The sequence below is a fragment of the Pseudorasbora parva genome, chromosome 1 (assembly GCF_024679245.1).
Source record: "Pseudorasbora parva isolate DD20220531a chromosome 1, ASM2467924v1, whole genome shotgun sequence".
NCBI lineage: Eukaryota > Metazoa > Chordata > Actinopteri > Cypriniformes > Gobionidae > Pseudorasbora > Pseudorasbora parva.
In genome coordinates this window covers 49,655,271-49,675,386 of record NC_090172.1, presented here as the reverse complement: position 1 = coordinate 49,675,386, position 20,116 = coordinate 49,655,271, and the positions used below count along the sequence as shown (strand labels likewise).

Below are 20,116 nucleotides of genomic sequence, written 5' to 3'. Positions count from 1 at the left end.
TTGAATATTCCCTCTAAAAAAACACGAATATTCAAACTATTAGACTGCAGAGTGCAGACCCCTCTCTCTCTCTCTCTCTCTCTCGCTCTCAAACTTTGAGTGCATGATCCAAAAGTTTTGTGCAAGCAATTTAAGGTTGCGAGAATCGTGACTCTTCTCCCAAAATCTAGCAGGCTTCATTCAGTGACTTAAACAAATATTATTAAAGCTACACTGTGTAACTTTTTTAGTTTATTCTTAGCTAAAATCACTTAGTTCTTTCAAAAATATATGCTCATTAATGTATATTTACTTCTTTCAAGTAATAAAGTATTCTCGTAAGTTTATAATATACCATTGAAAATACATACAGGTGAGGGTTCGGATGGCGGTCGCCATGTTGCTCCTCCATCTTGAAAGTACATTTGCCAAAGAGGGACATACCCGTAAATTTAAGCTTCGCTTTTCGCGTTTTAACACTCGATGGCAACGTGTAGAATGTGAAGAGGAGGATTGCTTGAGGCTGCTATATGATGATGGAGGATCACTCTTATTCTCGAGGATATCCAGAGTCGCCAAGGAAGTGGAAAAAAGAATTAAGACGGCAACGCAACGGGCAAATCAACAAGACAAACGTAAATATTGGAGTGGCCTTTCCAAGATGGAAAGAGCTCATGAGGAGCAACGATTTTAAAAAGAACGCCGACGTTGCCTGCTTTCTTCTCGACAGGTAATATTAATTCAGCCTATTTGTGTATATTGGAAGTTTTATTGTTGCTTGGCTAATTATATCATGGTGTGCTGTGCATAACACTAGAACGACGTCTAGGATAGTTTTCCTCGCGACAATGATGAAAAAGTATTGTTTACCTTGTAACATAAATCCGTGTTCTATGACGGATAACATGAGATTAATATTTCAATTGCATTATAATTTGTAGGCTATATATGTAGGCACTTTAAATTTTAGTTATTTTTCATTTATTTTACTGTATACACAATTAATGTAGTCTAATCTGATAATGCTAGTGTAAGTTAGCTGTTTCTAAGCGAGACTTTCACCTTTACTTTTACATCTGTCCTGTAATCTTATTCATTTAAGACGTATTATTGTACGATGTAAATATATTTCACACTATGACACCTTATTATGACTAGCCTACAACTATGAATGGGGCACTGGTAGGTCATTAGAGAAAATGATATAGCCTACAATGTAAACTTTGCCTTACGCTAGTGATGTCGTACAATATACAGAATAACAATAGCACTGATAAAAGTTACTTTACTAAGATTAGCTTGCATTCGTCTGGGAACCTGATAGCTGATGTTAGCAATGAACTGGTTAAAAATAACGAAAACGTAAAACTATTATTCATTTTACATAGATTAATTTGATCATAGATCATTTGGCAAATTAAATAACTGCAAATTATAATAGTTTTCAAAAGTAACCTCATCACTTGAAGCAACACTCACCGAAGAGGTCGAACTGGAAGCCATGACTAAATCGGCCACCGTAGGAGTTGAAACGAAATCGTAATTGAGAGGAGCAGAAACTATTATTCACTGGATGGTCATATACCTTTTCACCACTAGATGGGGAAAATATCACACAGTGTAGCTTTAAAGGGGGGGTGAAACACTCAGTTTCAGTCACTCATGTCAATCTTGAGTACCTATATAGTAGTACTGCATCCTTCATATCTCCGAAAAGTCTTTCCTTTTATTATATTTGTAAAAGAAATATGGGCTGTACCGAGTCTTTCCGGAAAAAACAGAGCGCCTGGAGGCGTATCGTGTGGGCGGAGCTAAAGAATGACTAATACGCACAAAGCGGTGACGTCCTCAAGCGTGGAGAAACCCATCGCTATCTCAGCTAATAGATATGATCCAGAATCTAATTCGGAGGCTGAAATAGAAACAGCAACAGCAGGACGTCCGTCTCTGTGGTATGTACTGCATTTAGAGGCCTGTCAACATGACATGATTCGGTTTATGGACTATTGTATGCGACCAAACCTTAGTAGCAAGCAAAACGGTTTTGGACGTCAGAGTAGTGTAACGTTATAAGTTACATAGAACAGCAATGAAGTCCGTTAGTGCATTTGAATGACGAAGCACGCGATCGTGTCGTTTACTGATGTTTACTCACGCGACGATAAGCACAGCACAGACATTTGAAGCAGTTTTACTTACCGGCTGCTTCCAAAGCAGGACCGAACCTTTATCGCTGGGACGGCTCCGTCAAAAACACACTTCTTGGAGTGTGGAGATCCACTTTGCGATGCCACTGAAGCATTTCTGCGTTCAAATCAGTTCAAATGCAGCGCTGCCTTCCCGGAATGCTGTGCTGAAGCGTTGAAGTCGCTTAATGTCAAAGTGGAGGAATGAAGTGGAGCGCGGCGCGGTCTATAACCGACATAAGTGTTCACGGACGACTGGATCTGCAGCTGAGAGCAGTTTACTGTTTACAGCGTGCATTTCCTCTCTCGCGCTAGTGACGCGCGCGCGCGCACCCTACCGGGAGAAGAGCCCGCACGGCCCATACAAGGACCTTCCGATCCATTAACGTCAAGCCGACCCATACTCGAAAAAAACTCTCCGAAACTTGTGAGAAACCGGAAGGAGTATTTTTGACACAGAAATACTCTATCAAACGTCCAACATTAGTTTTTGAAACTTTGTCTATGTTTAGGATGGGAATCCAAGTCTTTAACAGTGTAAAAAGCTCAGTATGCATGAAACAGCATTTCACCCCCCCTTTAATATTAATTTGACACCATATTGAGTTTTACAGCATATTGAACGCTCCGAGCGAGCTGTGCTTTGCTAAACATGGAGCTTTTCCTTGACCAACGGTAAATAATCACACCAGTGAAAGCAGTGCATTTATCCTTTATTCATGCAATATCTCTTCAGTCAGTAGAGTAGCCTACACTTTAGTGTTTCTGTTTAACGTTAAATAAAATGAGGCATGGTATGCTAACTGTATCTTATATAGCTGGCATACAACTTTATCTCGCAGCTTAACAATTTGACCTCCTACCGACCAAAATCCAAAAGTACTTCCAGGCATGGCTAGATTTTGGAGGGTTAAAATCTCTTTCTCTGCTGCGGTCGAGTTGGGCTCTGCAATTTCTGCCATCTTCCATGCAAGACGCGTCAACTTTCAGCAGTGACTCCTGTGACCAGTCCCTGAACCCCCATGCGTGCACCCAGTTGCAAAGCAGACAGCCACGTCTCTACTAGCGCGGCATTTTTTTCCGCTTTTTTTTTCATTCGAATATTAATTTTCACCTTCGAAATTTGTTTTTTTTAAAAGTATTTGAATATATATTTGAATTTTAAATATTCGTTGACAGCCCTAGTGATTTTACAGGTTTAGAACAAAGTGAGGATTAAAAAATAGTGTCAGAATAATTTATTGCTGAACTTTTCCTTTGAAATACTGCCTATACAATTACAGAACAGAGCATGCTTGCATCAGTCACCACTGAAGCGTAGCAGCCCATGGGCGCAGCGCAGAAGAAGAGCGTTGTTTACATCTTTCTGACTAATTTTGCATTTGCATGTGGGATGTTATTGTCCCTTGTTGTTTCCATCTTGTTGATAGCAGATGCTGAGATGGAGATGAGCTCTAGTTATCTCCACAAATCAGCTTGTTGATTGAGTGTCTTTCACAGTCCGCCTGTGATATGTATGAGGACGATGAAAGCCAGGAAAGACTTGCTTTATCACTGTTTGTGCACACTGGCCTCGGCTGTTGAACACATGCAGGGCCGTGCATGTGGAACAGATGTTGATGCGATATGTGTTTAGTGGCAGGTTTAATGGATGAAATTTGCACATACCCAAGTATGAATTGCATCCAGATGCATCTAGATATTTCACTCACTGGTAATCGGTGAAAGTTAAAAGTAATATAAAAACTGAATTTGCTACTCCCTTTGTCTGTCATTCAGGCTACATTGGGTTTTCAATGCTAGTGCACTACCACTGGCGTACTGTAAAAAATCTTGATGGACTAGTGGTGACCGTGTTTTTGTCAGGGAAAAAATTACATTTTCATCTCAGATACTGTTCTCTTTTCCTTCTATGTGCTGAAGTATCTTCTGTTCAAAATTCTAGATTTCTAGCATTTTTCTTTGAAAAGTGTCATGGTCCCCAGAATATTTTGGTTTATGAATATCTGAACATGTAATATATCAAAAGAATGAACAGACCCTCTGCTTTAAAAAAAAAAAAAAAAAACCCTTTTTATTCTAGCTTCATGCATTCTTTTTTAATATTTTTTTTTTATTAAAAAAGAGCTACATTTTGATCAAAAAGCTAAGAAAATCTGTGTTTTGTCAAAGACTGCATCCGAATCGGATTCAGAACGATAATCAAAACAGATGGAGTATATCGAGTCCATCAACACCCTAATGCTTGAAAGGTATAGCTTGTCCTGGGTCATCATTTCATTCAGTAATATTAGGCAGGTATTAATACCATGGTTGTTGGTGCTGGACGGGCCGGTCTGAGTATTTCACAATCTGCTCTGGTACTGGGATTTTCGTGCACAACCCTTTCTAGTGTTTACAAAGAATGGTGTGAAAATGGAAAAACATCCAGTATGCGGCAGTCCTGTGGGCAAAAAATGCCTTGTTGATGCTAGAGGTCAGAGGAGAATGGACCGACTGATTCAAGCTGATTGAAGAGCAACTTTGACTGAAATAACCACTTGTTACAACCGAGGTATGCAGCAAAGCATTTGTGAAGCCACAACACTCACAACCTTGAGGCGGATGGGCTACAACAGCAGAAGACCCCACTGGGTACCACTCATCTCCACTACAAATAGGAAAAAGAGGCTACATTTTGTACGAGCTCAAAATTGGACAGTTAAAAACTGGAAAAATGTTGCCTGGTCTGATGAGTCTCAATTTCTGTTGAGACATTCAGATGGTAGAACAGAATTTGGTGTAAACAGAATGAGAACATGGATCCATCATGCCTTTTTACCACTGTGCAGGCTTCTGGTGGTGGTGTAATGGTGTGGGGGATGTTTTCATGACACACTTTAGCCCCCTCAGTGCCAATTGGGCATTTAAATGCCACAGCCTACCTGAGCATTGTTTCTGACCATGTCCATCCCTTTATGACCACCATGTACCCATCCTCTGATGGCTACTTCCAGCAGGATAATGCACCATGTCACAAAGCTCGAATCCTTTCAAATTGGTTTCTTGAACATGAAAATGAGTTCACCATAGTAAAATGGCCCCCACGGCACCAGATCTCAACCCAATAGAGCATCTTTGGGATGTGGTAGAACGGGAGCCGTTCCTATCAATATGGGCCAACATTTCTAAAGAATGCTTTTAGCACCTTGTTGAAACAATGCCATGTTGAATTAAGGCAGTTCTGAAGGCGAAAGGTAACATACATAGTATTAGTATGGTGTTCCTAACAGCGCCTGTAAAATCAATAAATATAAATAAACCGAAAATATCCCCATACATGTAAAAAAATAAACATGCAATAATATAATAAATATTGTTTCTTAATAACAAAACCTTTTTTTCCCCTACACCATTATAGACATTGTCTTAAATTCTCAGACCTATGGCATTCTTGTTGTTGCACTGTAACAAACATTAAAGGGGTCATATAGTGTTACATGCACTTTTACAAGTTGATTGTATGGAAATGTGTGTTGGCAGTGCCTGTACACAACCATCCTATAATGCCAAAAATCCAGTGGTTTTTTTTCCCAATCTCCTTATATGTTTTCTCTTGTCTCACATCAAGCCATTCGACCCTGTGATGCTACACTGTCAGACGCCCCTCCCACAACTGTTGATTGACAGCAGCGTTTCAACACAGGCCAGCCCTGAGCGAGCTCATCACAGTCCACCGTTGTTGATACGCTGGAGCAGAATGCCGTCTAAGCGATTGTGGTGTTCTGTTCTTATGTGTAATAACAAACACAGCAGTCATTTTAATGTTCCTAAATCCGAACCGCTGAAGACGCAGTGGCTGAGTTTTGTTTTCGAATGGAATATTACACAGATCAACGTCAATGCTGTCATGTTTGCGACGCACAAATCATTTCTCACCGGACTGCTTTATAAACGAGGGTCAGTATAAAGCAGGTTTGGCTAAAAAGTTGCTCCTGAATAAAAGATCGGTACCAACTAATCGTGTTCCTGCTGCACCTCCAGAAGAAGTGAGTTTAGTTTGAAACGCTTGCACGCTTCACGATGAATGCGGCTACAGGGTAAGTTACATTATGGTTTTCTATGTATGACGTTCTCAATATAATTCATAATCCCACGTTTATAATGAACAACGCATTATGGTTATTGTGTTATTACAAACTGTGTATGCTGGTAATAAAAGTTAATATGGTAACACTACACTAAGCTTACTTTTTTAGATGGTTTGTAATGGTGTCTGTTACTGTCAAAAAACAAATCGTGTTGTAACAGTTATTACACTGCATGGATAACGTTAAGCATCACTGAAACCTACATTTGCCGAAAAAAGTCTTTATTGGCATTAGCTGTAACATCAATCTGTCAATGAACTAACATATACATCAGTAGACACATAGCATTTGTATCTCACTACACTAACGTTACCCTGCCAGTACATTCAAAGATTGAATTTGAATTTCGTTCGGGCCGTCATCTTATCGGCCTCCGGTTCAAATTGATAAAGTTGCACAGATGTGTCTTTAGAGACTCTCGTTGTCATTCTTTCCCCTCAAGTGTTATCAAGGACAACACTCCATGTGTGTTGTGTCAAACCGACCCACAGAACAGAGGGGCGGGGTGAGCAAAGCTCATTAGCATAAAGTCATTTGCACTGAAATGGCTTGCTGAAAACAGAGCTGTTTTTGCCCAGGTAAAATTAGTGTTTTCTTACAATACTAATGAGAATTTTTAATTAAAGTATATTACGAAGTTTTCATTGAGACGCTAAAGAATCATATTAACTTGTACGAAAATGGCATTATGATCCCTTTAAGGATTAGTGATAATTGGAGGAAATACAGTTTTACAAGGAAATATAGTTTCAGTCTTTCTACATCACAATTTTACATGTAATTAAATGAGTTATCATTTCTTTGTAATTCTTTGTGAAATTTACAAGCAATATCTGAATGAAAATTGTTTCAAATTAAATCCTACACCTAATTTATTGGAGACATTGTAATTCAGAAAGTTCAGCTCAATAAACACATAAATGCAATGCAACAATGGGCGTCCCATCTTTGTTGTACTCACCCTCGTCATGGAAGCAGCCAGTGGGACAGGTTTCCACACAGACACTATCATTCGAGTAGAAATAAAGACCCCTCCGGCAAGATCTGCACTCGTTCGGTCCACGACCGACACATTTCTCACAGCCTCTGTTACAACGACGACATCTGCGGGCGTCTTCGTCCTCAAAGTAGCCCAGTGGACAGTGACTAACACATGTCCTATGGGGAGGACACAAGATGAAGAAAAATGGGGGAGCGTAAATCTATTTGACATGTAAATGTAAATTCTCTAAATATGACTACTTAAAAATTTGCTTAAGTATATTTATAAAGTACCTTTATAAAGTAGATGTTTTAAGTGGGGAAAAACGTCATAAACCATTGGACATACTGCCCACAATAATCTATATAACTAAACTGAATTTAAATTTAAAATTTCTGGACAACCCCTTTACCTGCCAGTTTTGAGGCTGCCCAGACTGAAGTGAATGCAGTTGAGGCAATGATCAGCGTCCGGCCCATCGCAGCCCTGATCTCCACATTCATGATGACACGGACCTGAAATATAATGACAAACAAATATATTTCATCTAACTTGTATCTGTTATTACTAGCTGTTGTTTTGTTTATTATTATTAACATCAGCATTTTAGTCCATAAGTGAACAAAAGGTTTCTAGTTCATCACCTGCCCCTTGTGCATGCTTTCATTATGTTAAATGGGTTTTGGAAGAGTTCATAATAAATTATTACATATACACTACCGTCCAAAAGTTTGTGGTCAGTCAGTAATTTTTTTTATTTTAATAAATTAATCTTATCATTTAACATGGATGCATTAAATTGATCAAAAGTGACAGTTAAGACATTGTGTTAGAACAGATTTCTATTTCATATAAATGCTGTTCTTTTGAACTTTTTATTCATCAAAGAATTGAATTTTTTTATCACCATTTCAACAGAAATATTAAGCAGCACAACTGTTTTCAACAATGACAATAATAAGGAATTTTTCTTGAGCAGCAAATCAGCATATTAGATATAGTGATGAGATGTTTTTTTTCCGCAAAATGGTTCCTTCGGAGAGTTTGTTTCAATGAACTGGTTTCGTCTTTTACGTCCTTACATTATGAAGTTTTTTCCAGTTTGCGGAAAAATCATTCACAATGAAGTAATAATGCCAATTTTATCATTCCAGCGGATGAGAAATATACTCAAACACATTCAAATAAAGTAATTTGTAATCATAACTTCAGTAACAATAATATTCATCATAATAATCACAAGATTCTTACATTTATATTTTGCAACTAAAGCACCCAATACAGGCACGGATGTGCAAACCTGGATATTTTACATGTGCATAAACTAGTCTTTATCAACTTTCACAGAAACAATGATCAGCTCATAAAACCTTAAAATATAACCTGCATACACAATAGGTTCACATACGTTCAGTATCACCAGCTCATTGGTGTCGGACGTGTCCGAAAGTTCTTCGGTTCAGTGGCGATTCAAAAACTGCTGCAACCAATTCTTAGGTGTGTTCGAATTGAAACAACCCTGCACAGACCAATTGGTGTATGACAGCAAAGTACCATGGGAGTAATTCTAAAGCATACAGAGCCGTCTGCTCTCTAATTGCTCTCGGCGGTACTTTGATGTCATGCACCGATCGGCCTGTGCAGTGTCGCTTCAAGTCAAACACACCTCTTGACTAGAAAATCGCTGTAGCAGTATGTGTACTCTTCGGAAGTACTCAGTTGAGTGTCCTGTTGGAATAACTGGAACAACATATGCTCCGGGATAGTGATTTATTTTGAGTGACTGTCAGGAATATTTGAAAGTGAGTAACTTTGGTTGTGGATCAGTGACACAAACAGTGTTGAACATTTCAGTCATCAGTATGATTTCTGATGGATTATGTGACACTAAAGACTGGAGTAATGATGCTTAAAAATCCTGCATTGCATCACAGAATACATAACATTTTAAAATATATTACAAAACAAAAGTTATTTTAAGTCACAATAATATTTCACAGTTTTCCTGTATTTTTGATCAAATAAATACAGCCTTGGTGAGCATAACATTAAAAAAAAAAAACCTTACTGACCCAAACTTTTAAACTCATCTAGGTATTACTGAGAGTACCATTATATTCCTCCTCTTCCTCCTCTTCATGCTCAGGGGCTCCTGGCACAGAATCTGGGTTTTTCAGCTCCTTGCCTGCTGTTGGAATTTCCAGCATCCTGGAGTGAGAGTTGTGGGGACCCTGGGTTTGGTAGGGGTGTTCAGACGTGCCGTGAAGGATTAGTGTCCACTCCTTCAGCTTACCTGAGAGAGAAGAAAGAGCAAGAGACGAAGCAATGAAGTCAGACAAAGAACGTTCTGTTTTGCATTACAGTGAATCACATCAATCCTGACGAGAAACAGAGGAAAGAACAACTATAATCTGTAGCAGGTCTCCAAAGAAAGTTTGCTTTAAGAAAAAAAAAGTTATTTTTTAAGTCAGAAACATACTTGAGCTGCAAGAACGCAAACAATTTCAAACAAGCAAAAAAATCAAAATAAAATAATAATAATCTGTGTAGAAAACATGGACAAATGTCCATCTGGGAGTGCTTATCAATTTTTAATTTCCATTAGGATACTGCCCATGAAATCAGCTGCCCATTGAAACAGCAAAGTAGTTTACTAGGTTTGAAGAACATATACATATACAGCTCTGGGAAAAATGAATAGACCCCTTAACATTGCGAAATCAATGTTTAGGGGTGTCTTAATTTTTTTCCATAGCTGTATAACAATATAACAAAAATTTAATAAAAAAAAAAATTAAATTAAATGTACTTCATGTTCAATAAGTTGGCGAACATATTTCAAATGCGCACAATTGTCCGAAACAACATAACACAGTGTGAAAGCAAACTAGTACCAATGGGGCAATTCAGCTTCATATTTGAGCAAACAACATGACAATTAGGCTCAGAATTTCGGACTAGAGTAATATGTTTTAGGATTACACTATGTCTAGACTGAACATGATTGGCATCGCACCACACTGCCTTTAGGTTGTCTGCACTGGAAGCATATTCATCCTGAACTTCATTCCTCCATTCATTCCTTACCCAACACCTCCGGGTTACGCAGCTGAGAGGGCGAGTCAGATATCTCCAGGGTCCATGTGCCCTCCGCTCTTTCCCCCCAGCAATGCACCGTCATGAACTCCCAGTTCCTGAAGCCCTCATTGGAGTTGTCAAACAATCTGGAAGGCAGAAGAAAAGAAGAAAAATAAGGAAAGTCATCCGTTGCACATGCACATGTCTGTATCACTGGTAAATGTGCATCATTACCAGTTATGATCCTTCAAAGGAAGACTAAGCATACTTTTATATATAACATTTATGCTAAATAAATGCAACAATCTAAAGTTATTAAATTAAATTAATTTCAGAGCCGGACAGTAACAGAGTACATTTACTTGAGTACAGTACTTAAGTACAATTTTGAGGGATTGTACTTCACTCGAGTATCCTTTTTGGGGAGTACTCATGACTTTACTCAAGTATATTTGAGAGGCAAATATTGTACTCTTTACTCCAATACATTTCTATCCATAACTGTAAGTACCCGTTACTACCCTCAAACCCTTAATTTGTTGTTTCCCTCTCAAACGTGATTGGATTGTGCAGCCGCCACTGATTGGGACGGCCTATCAGCAATCACCTTAAGCTTTCCACCAAAGTCAATGACATGGTCGGATTTAGAGACGAAACAATGGATAAAGACACAGCAGGTCCAACCGGGAATCTGCCAACCCATGATCTTGAGTATGTGGCTCGAGTTTAACACAGTCAGGTTCAAATGTGGCTGCAAAAAACATCCATTAAAACTCTAGCAGAGGTTTGTAAGAGCGTTGCCATTGTGCTATTGCCTTGTGGGCAAGTGAGAAATGTTAAATAAAGCAACATGGTAAAAAGATGAAAATTACTTGATTTTACTTTCAATTCCTTTTACATTCTCCAAGACATTAACATTTTTCATAACTCCATGTAGGACGTTTCTGTACATAAATGTAAGCACTGTGGCAGTAGTAATGCAATATTTAGAAAATGTACTCTTGATACTCAAGTACTTTTAAAAACAAGAACTTCAGTACTTTTACTTAAGTAGATATCTGACTGTAGTACTTTTACTTATCCTTGTGTAACATTTAGCAAGGGGTATCTTTGTCCGCCTCTGCTTAATTTAATACATTTCTTACTAATATGCAGATGCAAACATTTATTTAAATTTTAATAGTATAATTTACATTTATTAAATTGCAATACATTTTAATAGTTTAAATGTATAAAAAATTAAGACATTTTAATTTATTGGTAACACTTAAAAATAATGTCCCATTAATGCATTAACAAAAAAATTATCTACACAATAGTTTTACATTTAAAAAAATGAAAAACAAGACAATTATTTTCTTATAAAAAAAGAGAGAGAGAAAATAAAAATACAAAAAAAACACAACACAAAAAGACTGAGCATGTTTGATCAATATCAATTTAAACCACAGCGTCTGAGAAAATCCTTCACTTCAGTCAATTTCATCATGCCTCAGAAGTGTGCAAAAAGATCAAAAACAAATATGTGCTCCTCGTCATCCAAAACAAAATCGCTTTCACATGCTGGCACTGTGCAGTAGGGTTCACATGAGCCTGATCTGTGTTCACACCTGTGAAGCGCGAGTCGATGTCACACCACTACATCATGGTGATTGAGCAGATGGATGCTTTGGCTCTGTTCGCGTGAGCTCAGAGCAGCTGGTGTGACGTGGTGCTATAAACTTTGCTCAGGTCAGACAGATCATGTTCCACTGTAGGTGTTTTACTGTAAATACATTTTCCTGTTTGTCTTTACCAACTGAGGGACAAGTCAGAGTCTGTGGTCTGTGGTTGACATTCAAGAGATACTCCTCCCAAAAAAATAAATTCTGTCATCATTTACTTAACCTCATGTTGTTCTAAACCTGTATGACTTACTTTCTTCTGCAGAGCACAGAAGATACTTTGAAGAAATATTGTTTGGTTTGGAACCAAATAACACTGGATCCCACTGACTTATATGAACAACAACAACAATAAAACAGAGACATTTCTCAAAATATCTTCTGTTACATTTCACAGAAGAAATAAATAATTTAGAAGTGGAACAACATGAGGTAAATGATGACCGAATTTATTATTTATGATTCATAGACCATTAACCATTTAACTTAAAATAAATAAATAAAGCTAAAATGCTTTACTGTAAAGCATAATAACAGCCGTTCCACAATGTGTGCGCACACACACACGCACGTGCACGCACAGAAAGAAAAAAATCTGAAAACCAAAAGAAACAGGTACTGGTAATTTTCTGTTAGGACATTATCCATTAAATGAATGGACATTTCCTTTAAAAATTTCCTTTTCCATTTCCTTTACCCTAAAACCCAACACAATGGCCCTCATTTATCAATCTTGCGTAGAAACGGGCGTATATGTTGGCGTAAGATTATGCTTACACTCCTCTCATCACCTGATTTATGAAGCTGTGCGCACCTCTGCAATCCAGGTGTACGCAATACCTGCCCTTGATAAATGCCGCGGCTGAAAACGATCGTCATTAGAATAACACGCCCCTATATATTTAAGGCTTTGCCTCCCCCACGGCCTCATTTTACGCCATGGACACACAGAAGACGGCAAAGAAGCGAAACTTCTCCGACGTGGAGCTCGGGCGCGCCTCAATCATCTTACTAGTCCACTAGTCAGGGCACTGATTAGGACATAAGTCAACGGGCTGACTCCCTGACCAGTGCCCTGACTACTGAACTAGTGAGATGATTGAGACAAGCCCATCGAGACAATTACCAGGGAAGTGGAAACAAGTGAAATTGTTTTATTTGGGAGTTTAAAGAGTGGGATTAAAGGCACCCAAAAAACAAACAAATATGGACCCAAATTACGAGTACTGTTAATAGTGTGGAGGTTGAGAAGCGCACTCCAGCAGTTTAAAGCTGTTTGGATGATAAATTAGGCCTACCTCACAGTGCATTATTTTACAGCACATGTTTTGAAACAACTAGCATTTAATTTCGTATCACGGCACATGTATTGGGGTGTACGATATGATTATGTGATGTGGAGTAGCCTCCATTCATTCACATTAATAATTGCATGACAATTTGTAAGATTCTTTTCATTATATTATTATGATTTTTATTATTAATGACGCTTATTGTTATTTAGAAGAAGAATGTCGTTATTATTTATTTTATTAATATTTAAAAGAAGAAGAATGTAATAATTTTTATAATTTTGTCAGTCTGAATTATTCAGTCCCAGTCCGTGCGCAGCTGCCGGGCATGCTTGCAACTGGAGGAATACATGCCTCAAATGCTTTGGTAAAGTCACACAAATTAAACATTGAAGTCTACGTTGCACAAAAAAAAACACTGAAGTTTATAATTACAATGTTGTTGTTGTTTTTTACAGTGGGTCATAATATAGCATATATTTGTCAGTGCGTTTTGTGGTGTTAGGAATTGTTTTTCTGCACATTTTCGCACTAACTCAAACGTGCGTACACCACCTCCTGAACTGGCGTAGGATTTGAGCGTGCCGTACGCCAACGTCCATATTGATAAATCTCAAAGTCACCGTGGGTTTGGGTGTACACAAGGTGTACGCTGGAAATTTGGTGTACGCACTTTTGATAAATGAGGGCCACTGTGATGTTAATTCAAAATATGCGTAAAAAGTTTTTTTCCGTTTACTGTTCATTGTGCCTTTTTTACTGACTTTCCTTAGAGTGGACAAACACACATTTACTTTATACATTTTACATGCAGATAAAGTTAAACCTTGTACAACTGCCCCAAATTATTGTATATAAAACAACAAATGAACTGTACCAAAATAAATGCAAAATATCTTCTTCCTCTAAACAAAGTCTACGAAAGGAATCTAAGTGTGATTATTAACCTTCATTACATTAACTGACATTCAATTATTCAACTATTGGTATGATTTTTAGAAAGACCGCATTACCTTTAACACTAACCAAAAACAATGGTAATAGGTTCATAGCTAATATCCTATGGGGCCTGGGTGATGTCAGATGAAAATTAGACCTATTAGACCTATTAACCAAACATCATGGAAACCATTTGGTTCCAGTATTTTTGTACATTTTTGCAAGTCGTTTGTGATTCTTATCACTACTTATGATCAGCATGAACTCGCTCTCGAAGTGTCAGATATCAACAAAAGGGCGGCTCAAGCAGCCCGCTGTCAGACCACTAGCGCTTCCTTTGAACGGCACTCATACTGATAAAAACACTTCTTCCCCCTGAGCTCCATCCACAATCACACTACTAATGAGAGCTTTGCAAAGACGCCATTTCTGAACTTGGCCTTTTCACGGCCCTTGTTAACAGGCTTGGACGGTATTTCGCATATTACATCTACACGCTTTCTTCTCCCGCCACTAAGTCAAGGCGGTCTGCGCTATAAGGAGATGGTAAATCTGAACTGCATTTGGCTCTGGCAGCGTGCATGTTGAATAAATGAGATGAAGGGAGGTCCCGACCACAGCATCCCTCTCCAACTGGAACGATAATTCAAGGCAAATGTCTTTCCTGGCAATTTGCAGGCGTCACATGGACGATGCTCCATCAACTCTACAATTCGACTCTTAGCACTGAAAGCCCGGGGTGAGAGAGCAGAAGAGCGGGGCGACTAGTGGCCGTTAATAAATACTCTCCAAATGCGGGAAGCCCCATTAGGCTGTCATGCCTGTTATCACAAAAGCAGATGCACTGCGGGTGATGTTTGTGCAGGGGCGGATTTTGACAGGTCTTCCGTCTCCATGCGGTAAATAAGACGTGAACCGTCAAAACAATAAGCTTTCAGAGGAGAATTGAGAACGAAAGGTCTTTCACGTATACAAACTAGAGTGATAGACATTGTTACCGACAGAAAAGACGAAAGTGGGATTTTATTTTTCAGAAACATTTTTGGCATTTCATGCCGAAAAGCCACATTTCCCATACTAACAATTTTGTTATGTTGTGGCCTTGTGCTAAAAACTTTATTTTATGAATTTGATTTTAATGACATTCTCAGCAATGTCTGATTAGCCACATTTCCCCCAATAAAAGTTTCCTCCAAAAAAGTATTCTCCAAAAGCAAGAGAAAAAAAACGGTGCAAGTTTTAAAATAAAAATAATATAGTAATATAAGTCGATAGTAACAGTAATAAATAGAGTGCATCCTGAAAATACTAAAAAAAAAAAAAAAAAATGTATGTTGCTGAAACGTTTTAAATAATTTTATATATATATATATTTGATTGTAGTGATATTTTTGGCATTTAGGGCCAGATTTACTAACAGCTTGCGCAAGTGCAAACCCTCTTTTGGAGTAAAAAATCTACTGTCAGGATTTACTAAAGGCACTCAGTGAAAAATCTGATCTGCAGTGGGCACAATAGATGCTATTTACACTATGATAAAAAGCAGTATTTTTTAGTGGTTAAATGCTATTTATACTTACAAATAGTGGCAGATATTATTTTCACCTCAGTGATGTTGTACATTTAAGGGTAAGCAAAAATAACTGTCAATTATTATATTTATTAAAAGGATACCACCTTATCGGGACAATAAAACTCTCCCTACACATACACATACCCCTGCACATAACCCATAAACTCTTTATTATTATACACGCTAGACACTTTATTTCCACGTTTTGAATATTTTCTTAATTTTTAAAGAAAAATAATTGCCTTTTTGCTCTGATATGTGATGGGAAAAGGGAGTTAGAGTGAGTTTGGCGAAAGGATTTTTTTTATTCCACATGATTTTTGTAGGAGTTTTCCTTTCAGACAAAAAATCTACGGCAGGAGAGTATTTAAAAGAATCATGGTTTGTGCTAGTCAATTTCCTGGTGTTTGCACTATTATTTGCCACCATCCTGTCTGAGTAGGTACTACATTTGAATTACTTTACAACCATTAAAAAAGTATGTTTTATATAGTATGAACGTGTGAAGTATGAATGTAATCTGGAAGAACTACATCCACTATGTTGTCATTGTCATGTGACCTACCAGCATCAGTTACACTGCTTCACCTCCATTCATAAATTCTCTCCCATGGCCTCATGGGATAGTAAAGTGTCCATCTATTGCACATTTTAGAATCTCATCAGAAGTAGTAAGTCATCTGGGGACTTTTCACCTACTGTTTTTCAAATACTATGTATTCCGACATACTAAGATAAGATAAGATAAGAATCACTTTATTCGCCAAATGCATCAGCAGATACACAGGAATTTGATATGGCCATCAGTAACACACAAACTAAGCACACAAACATATATGCATAAAGCTGCAAAGGCATGCCTAAAACAATCAATCAGTAATAAAATTGTCCAAAATGGTGCACAATCAGCTGTTCATAAGAGAAATGGCTCTTGGAAAAAAACTATTTAGATGGCGTGAGGTCCTTGTCCTCACTGCTCTGTACCTTCTTCCTGAAGGGAGCAGCCTAAAAATGTCACTTGCTGGATGGGACAGATCAGCAGCAATTTTAGCCGCCCTTTTCCTTACTCTGGCCTCATACAGGTCATTCAGTGACAGCTGCCTTTGTCCAGTCAGCCTCTCTGCTGTGCGCACAATACGCTGTAGTCTGACCTTTGCCTGGGCTGATGCAGATGCAAACCAGACAGTGATGGATGCTGAAAGAAGGCTTTCCACAGTGGCTCTATAAAATCTAGACCTAACAGAGCTAGAAACGTTTAGTTTATTTAACTGTCTCAAAAAAAACATTCCACTATGGACTCGCTTAAGAATGGAGGAACTATTTTCCTCCCATTTTAAATCATTTGTAATAACAGTGCCTAAAAATTTAATTGACTCCACCCTCTTCACAACGGAGCTCTTGATAGTTAGAGGAGAAAGGGAGGTAGGTGTTCTACGAAAGTCTATCACCATTTCCACAGTCTTTTGCTGATTAAGCTCCAAGTTGTTCTCATCACACCACCCAACCAATTTAGAAACTTCCTGCCTATAAGCAGACTCGTCGTTTCCCTTTATAAGGCCCACTAATGTAGTATCATCTGCAAATTTAATCAGCTTGATGGAACCATGATTGGAAGTGCAATCATTTGTATACAGTGAGTAGAGAAATGGTGACAGCACGCACCCCTGAGGTGCTCCAATGTTAGTAGTCTGAGAAGTAGACATGTGCTGGCCAAGCCGTACATACTGTTGTCTATTACTTAGAAAATCCATAATCCATCGGCACATAGATGGTCCTACTCCCATCAGTGACAGCTTCTCCCACAGTCGCTCTGGGAGAATGGTGTTAAAGGCTGCACTGAAATCTACAAACAACATCCTTACATAGGAGCCAGGAGAGTCAAGATGGTCCAAAGCATAATGCAGTCCTAAATTGACCGCATCATCTACCGAGCGGTTTGCCCTATAAGCAAACTGTAGTTGATCAAGATGAGGAGCTGTGATAGGTTTAAGATGTGACAAAACCAACCGCTCCAAACATTTCATGACCACCGATGTAAGGGCCACTGGTCTGTAGTCGTTTAGTTCCACCACTTTGTTTTTCTTCGGCACCGGAATAATGATTGATGACTTAAAGCAACTCGGAACTCTGCATAAAACAATTGATTGATTAAAAATGTCCGTAAAAACTGGAGCTAGCTGACTAGCACAGTACTTCAGAGTTGCAGGTGAAATCCCATCAGGGCCACTCGCTTTCCTTATATTTTGTCGGCTAAATAGCCGATACACATCCTTCTCCTCAATTTCAATGTCAGTATCAGAGGTTACTTGATCTTGAGGGCCAATGTACTTCCCCTCTCTGAGTGTAACACCCCCGGGAGGAAAGGGTTGAGGGCATGAAGATTTCTCAAATCTTGTATAAAAAACATTGAATTCATTGGCCAGTTTAGCAGATGTAGTGATTTGTTGTTTTTTATTTTTATAGCCTGTCAAGTTCTTCAACGACCTCCAAGCAGAAGAAGAGTCATTAATGCCAAATTGTTCCTCCATATTCACTTTATAGGCACTTTTTGCTGTCCTAATAGCTCTATTTAACTTTTGTCTGGCCAGTCTATATTCATCTTTATTCCCTTCTCTGTAGGCCTGTTCTTTGGTTTCCCTGAGCAGCCTGAGGGATTTTGTGAACCAGGGTTTGTTGTTGTTATATTTTACCACAGTTTTGGTGGGAATACAAGCTTGCTCACAAAATGCAATATATGAACACACAGTGTCAGTATATGAGTCCAAAGAGTCACAAGAAGCACGCATGGATTCCCAATCAGCGGTATCTAAACAAGACTGTAACATCCCAATTGACTCCGTCGTCCATCTTTTAGATGTATACTGTACCGCCCTTGCTAGTTTTAATTTTTGTTTGTAGATGGGGACCATCTGAATTAAACCATGATCTGAGTTCCCAAGAGGGGCACGGGGAAGTGAACGATATGCTGCTTTGTGAACAGAATAAAAATGATCCAATATATTTCCTCCCCGAGTCGGACAACTAACTAGCTGTTTATATTTGGGCAGATCATGCTTCAAATGACATGCATTAAAGTCACCCATAACAAGTAGTAGAGAGTCAGGGTGCTTATCCTCAATGTTTATAATCAGCTCCGTTAGAATATACTGCGCTTCCCGTGTGTTAACTTCAGGTGGAATATACACACAACCAAATATAACGGAGGCAAATTCTCTAGGGGCATAGAATGGCCTGCAGTCTATAGCCAAGAACTCCAACAAGGGGCAACAGTGTTTGTCCAATACTGAAACGTCAGTGCACCAATCTGAATTAATATAACAGCACAGACCTCCGCCTGATTTCTTCCCACTTCGCCCTTTGTCGCGGTCGGCTCTGATTAAGTTAAATCCAGGTAACTCCACCGCCGAATCCGGAATGTCCATGTTCAGCCAGGTTTCGGTGAAGACAAGAGCCGAATTCATACGGAAATCTCGGCCGGTCCTTAACAATAGATTAAGCTCTTCGATTTTGTTACTGAGAGAGCGCACGTTAGACAGGCAGACAGCAGGGAGAGGAACCCGGTGTCCCCGCTTCCTCCACCTGTGGAGAGCCCCAGCTCTCCTCCCTCTAGCTCGGCTGCGTCGCTTAACTCTTGTCGCTGACTTAATGATATCCTCCTCAAAAGTCAGGAATTCAGGGATCAAGCTGGCAGGCATTGTTCCCCTAATATTCATAAGCATGTCACGATTGTAGCTAAACTGCATATTTAAAATAACAACAGCGAACAACAGCAAAACAAACAAACAAAAACACAGCACTGAAACGCCGCGGCTGCCCTACTCTGTTGGCGTACTTTTTTTCACATACTATATAGATGGGAAGCTCATGTCTTAAACCAGATGGTAATTTGCACTGCTCTTGGTAGACTGCATTGGTCATTATGGAAACGATCCGACTGTGTGTGTTCTTTAATTTGCGTGTCGTCAGTAGATCACATGCAGAACTTTCCACTCCCGTCGGTGCTTTTATGGGATTATGGTTAGGCTCTCACGCTAATTTGCCATGTTTAATAAATTTGGCCCTTAATGTCTGAAGACCCACATTTCCCATAATAATTGCTGTGTAATACCCTCCAAAAACAAAAACAAAACTATGCAAGATTTAAAGTAATAATAATAGTAATCATAGAATATTTACTAATGTACGATATTCAGTTCTGGTCCTGTAAAATCTGCATCCTGAAGGAAAAGCAGCTGAGAATAAGTGATTTGGAGTGTGTGAGAGTTTTATTCGTGAGAGCTATGAGAATGAGTC

The 20,116-nt window shown here is 38.8% G+C and overlaps 1 protein-coding gene across 2 annotated transcripts in view; it reads right to left on the bottom strand.

Annotated features, from left to right (window-relative positions):
* pcsk6 (proprotein convertase subtilisin/kexin type 6) overlaps positions 1–20,116 on the bottom strand; it is a 112,832-nt gene that overhangs the window by 28,836 nt on the left and 63,880 nt on the right. For both annotated transcript variants that reach the window (XM_067444739.1, XM_067444745.1), the window contains 4 exons: positions 10,365–10,501; positions 9,388–9,570; positions 7,690–7,792; positions 7,257–7,453 (listed from right to left, as the gene is read on the bottom strand). In XM_067444739.1, the coding sequence (XP_067300840.1) occupies positions 7,257–7,453; positions 7,690–7,792; positions 9,388–9,570; positions 10,365–10,501 (620 nt within the window). The remainder of the gene's footprint in view (positions 1–7,256; positions 7,454–7,689; positions 7,793–9,387; positions 9,571–10,364; positions 10,502–20,116) is intronic.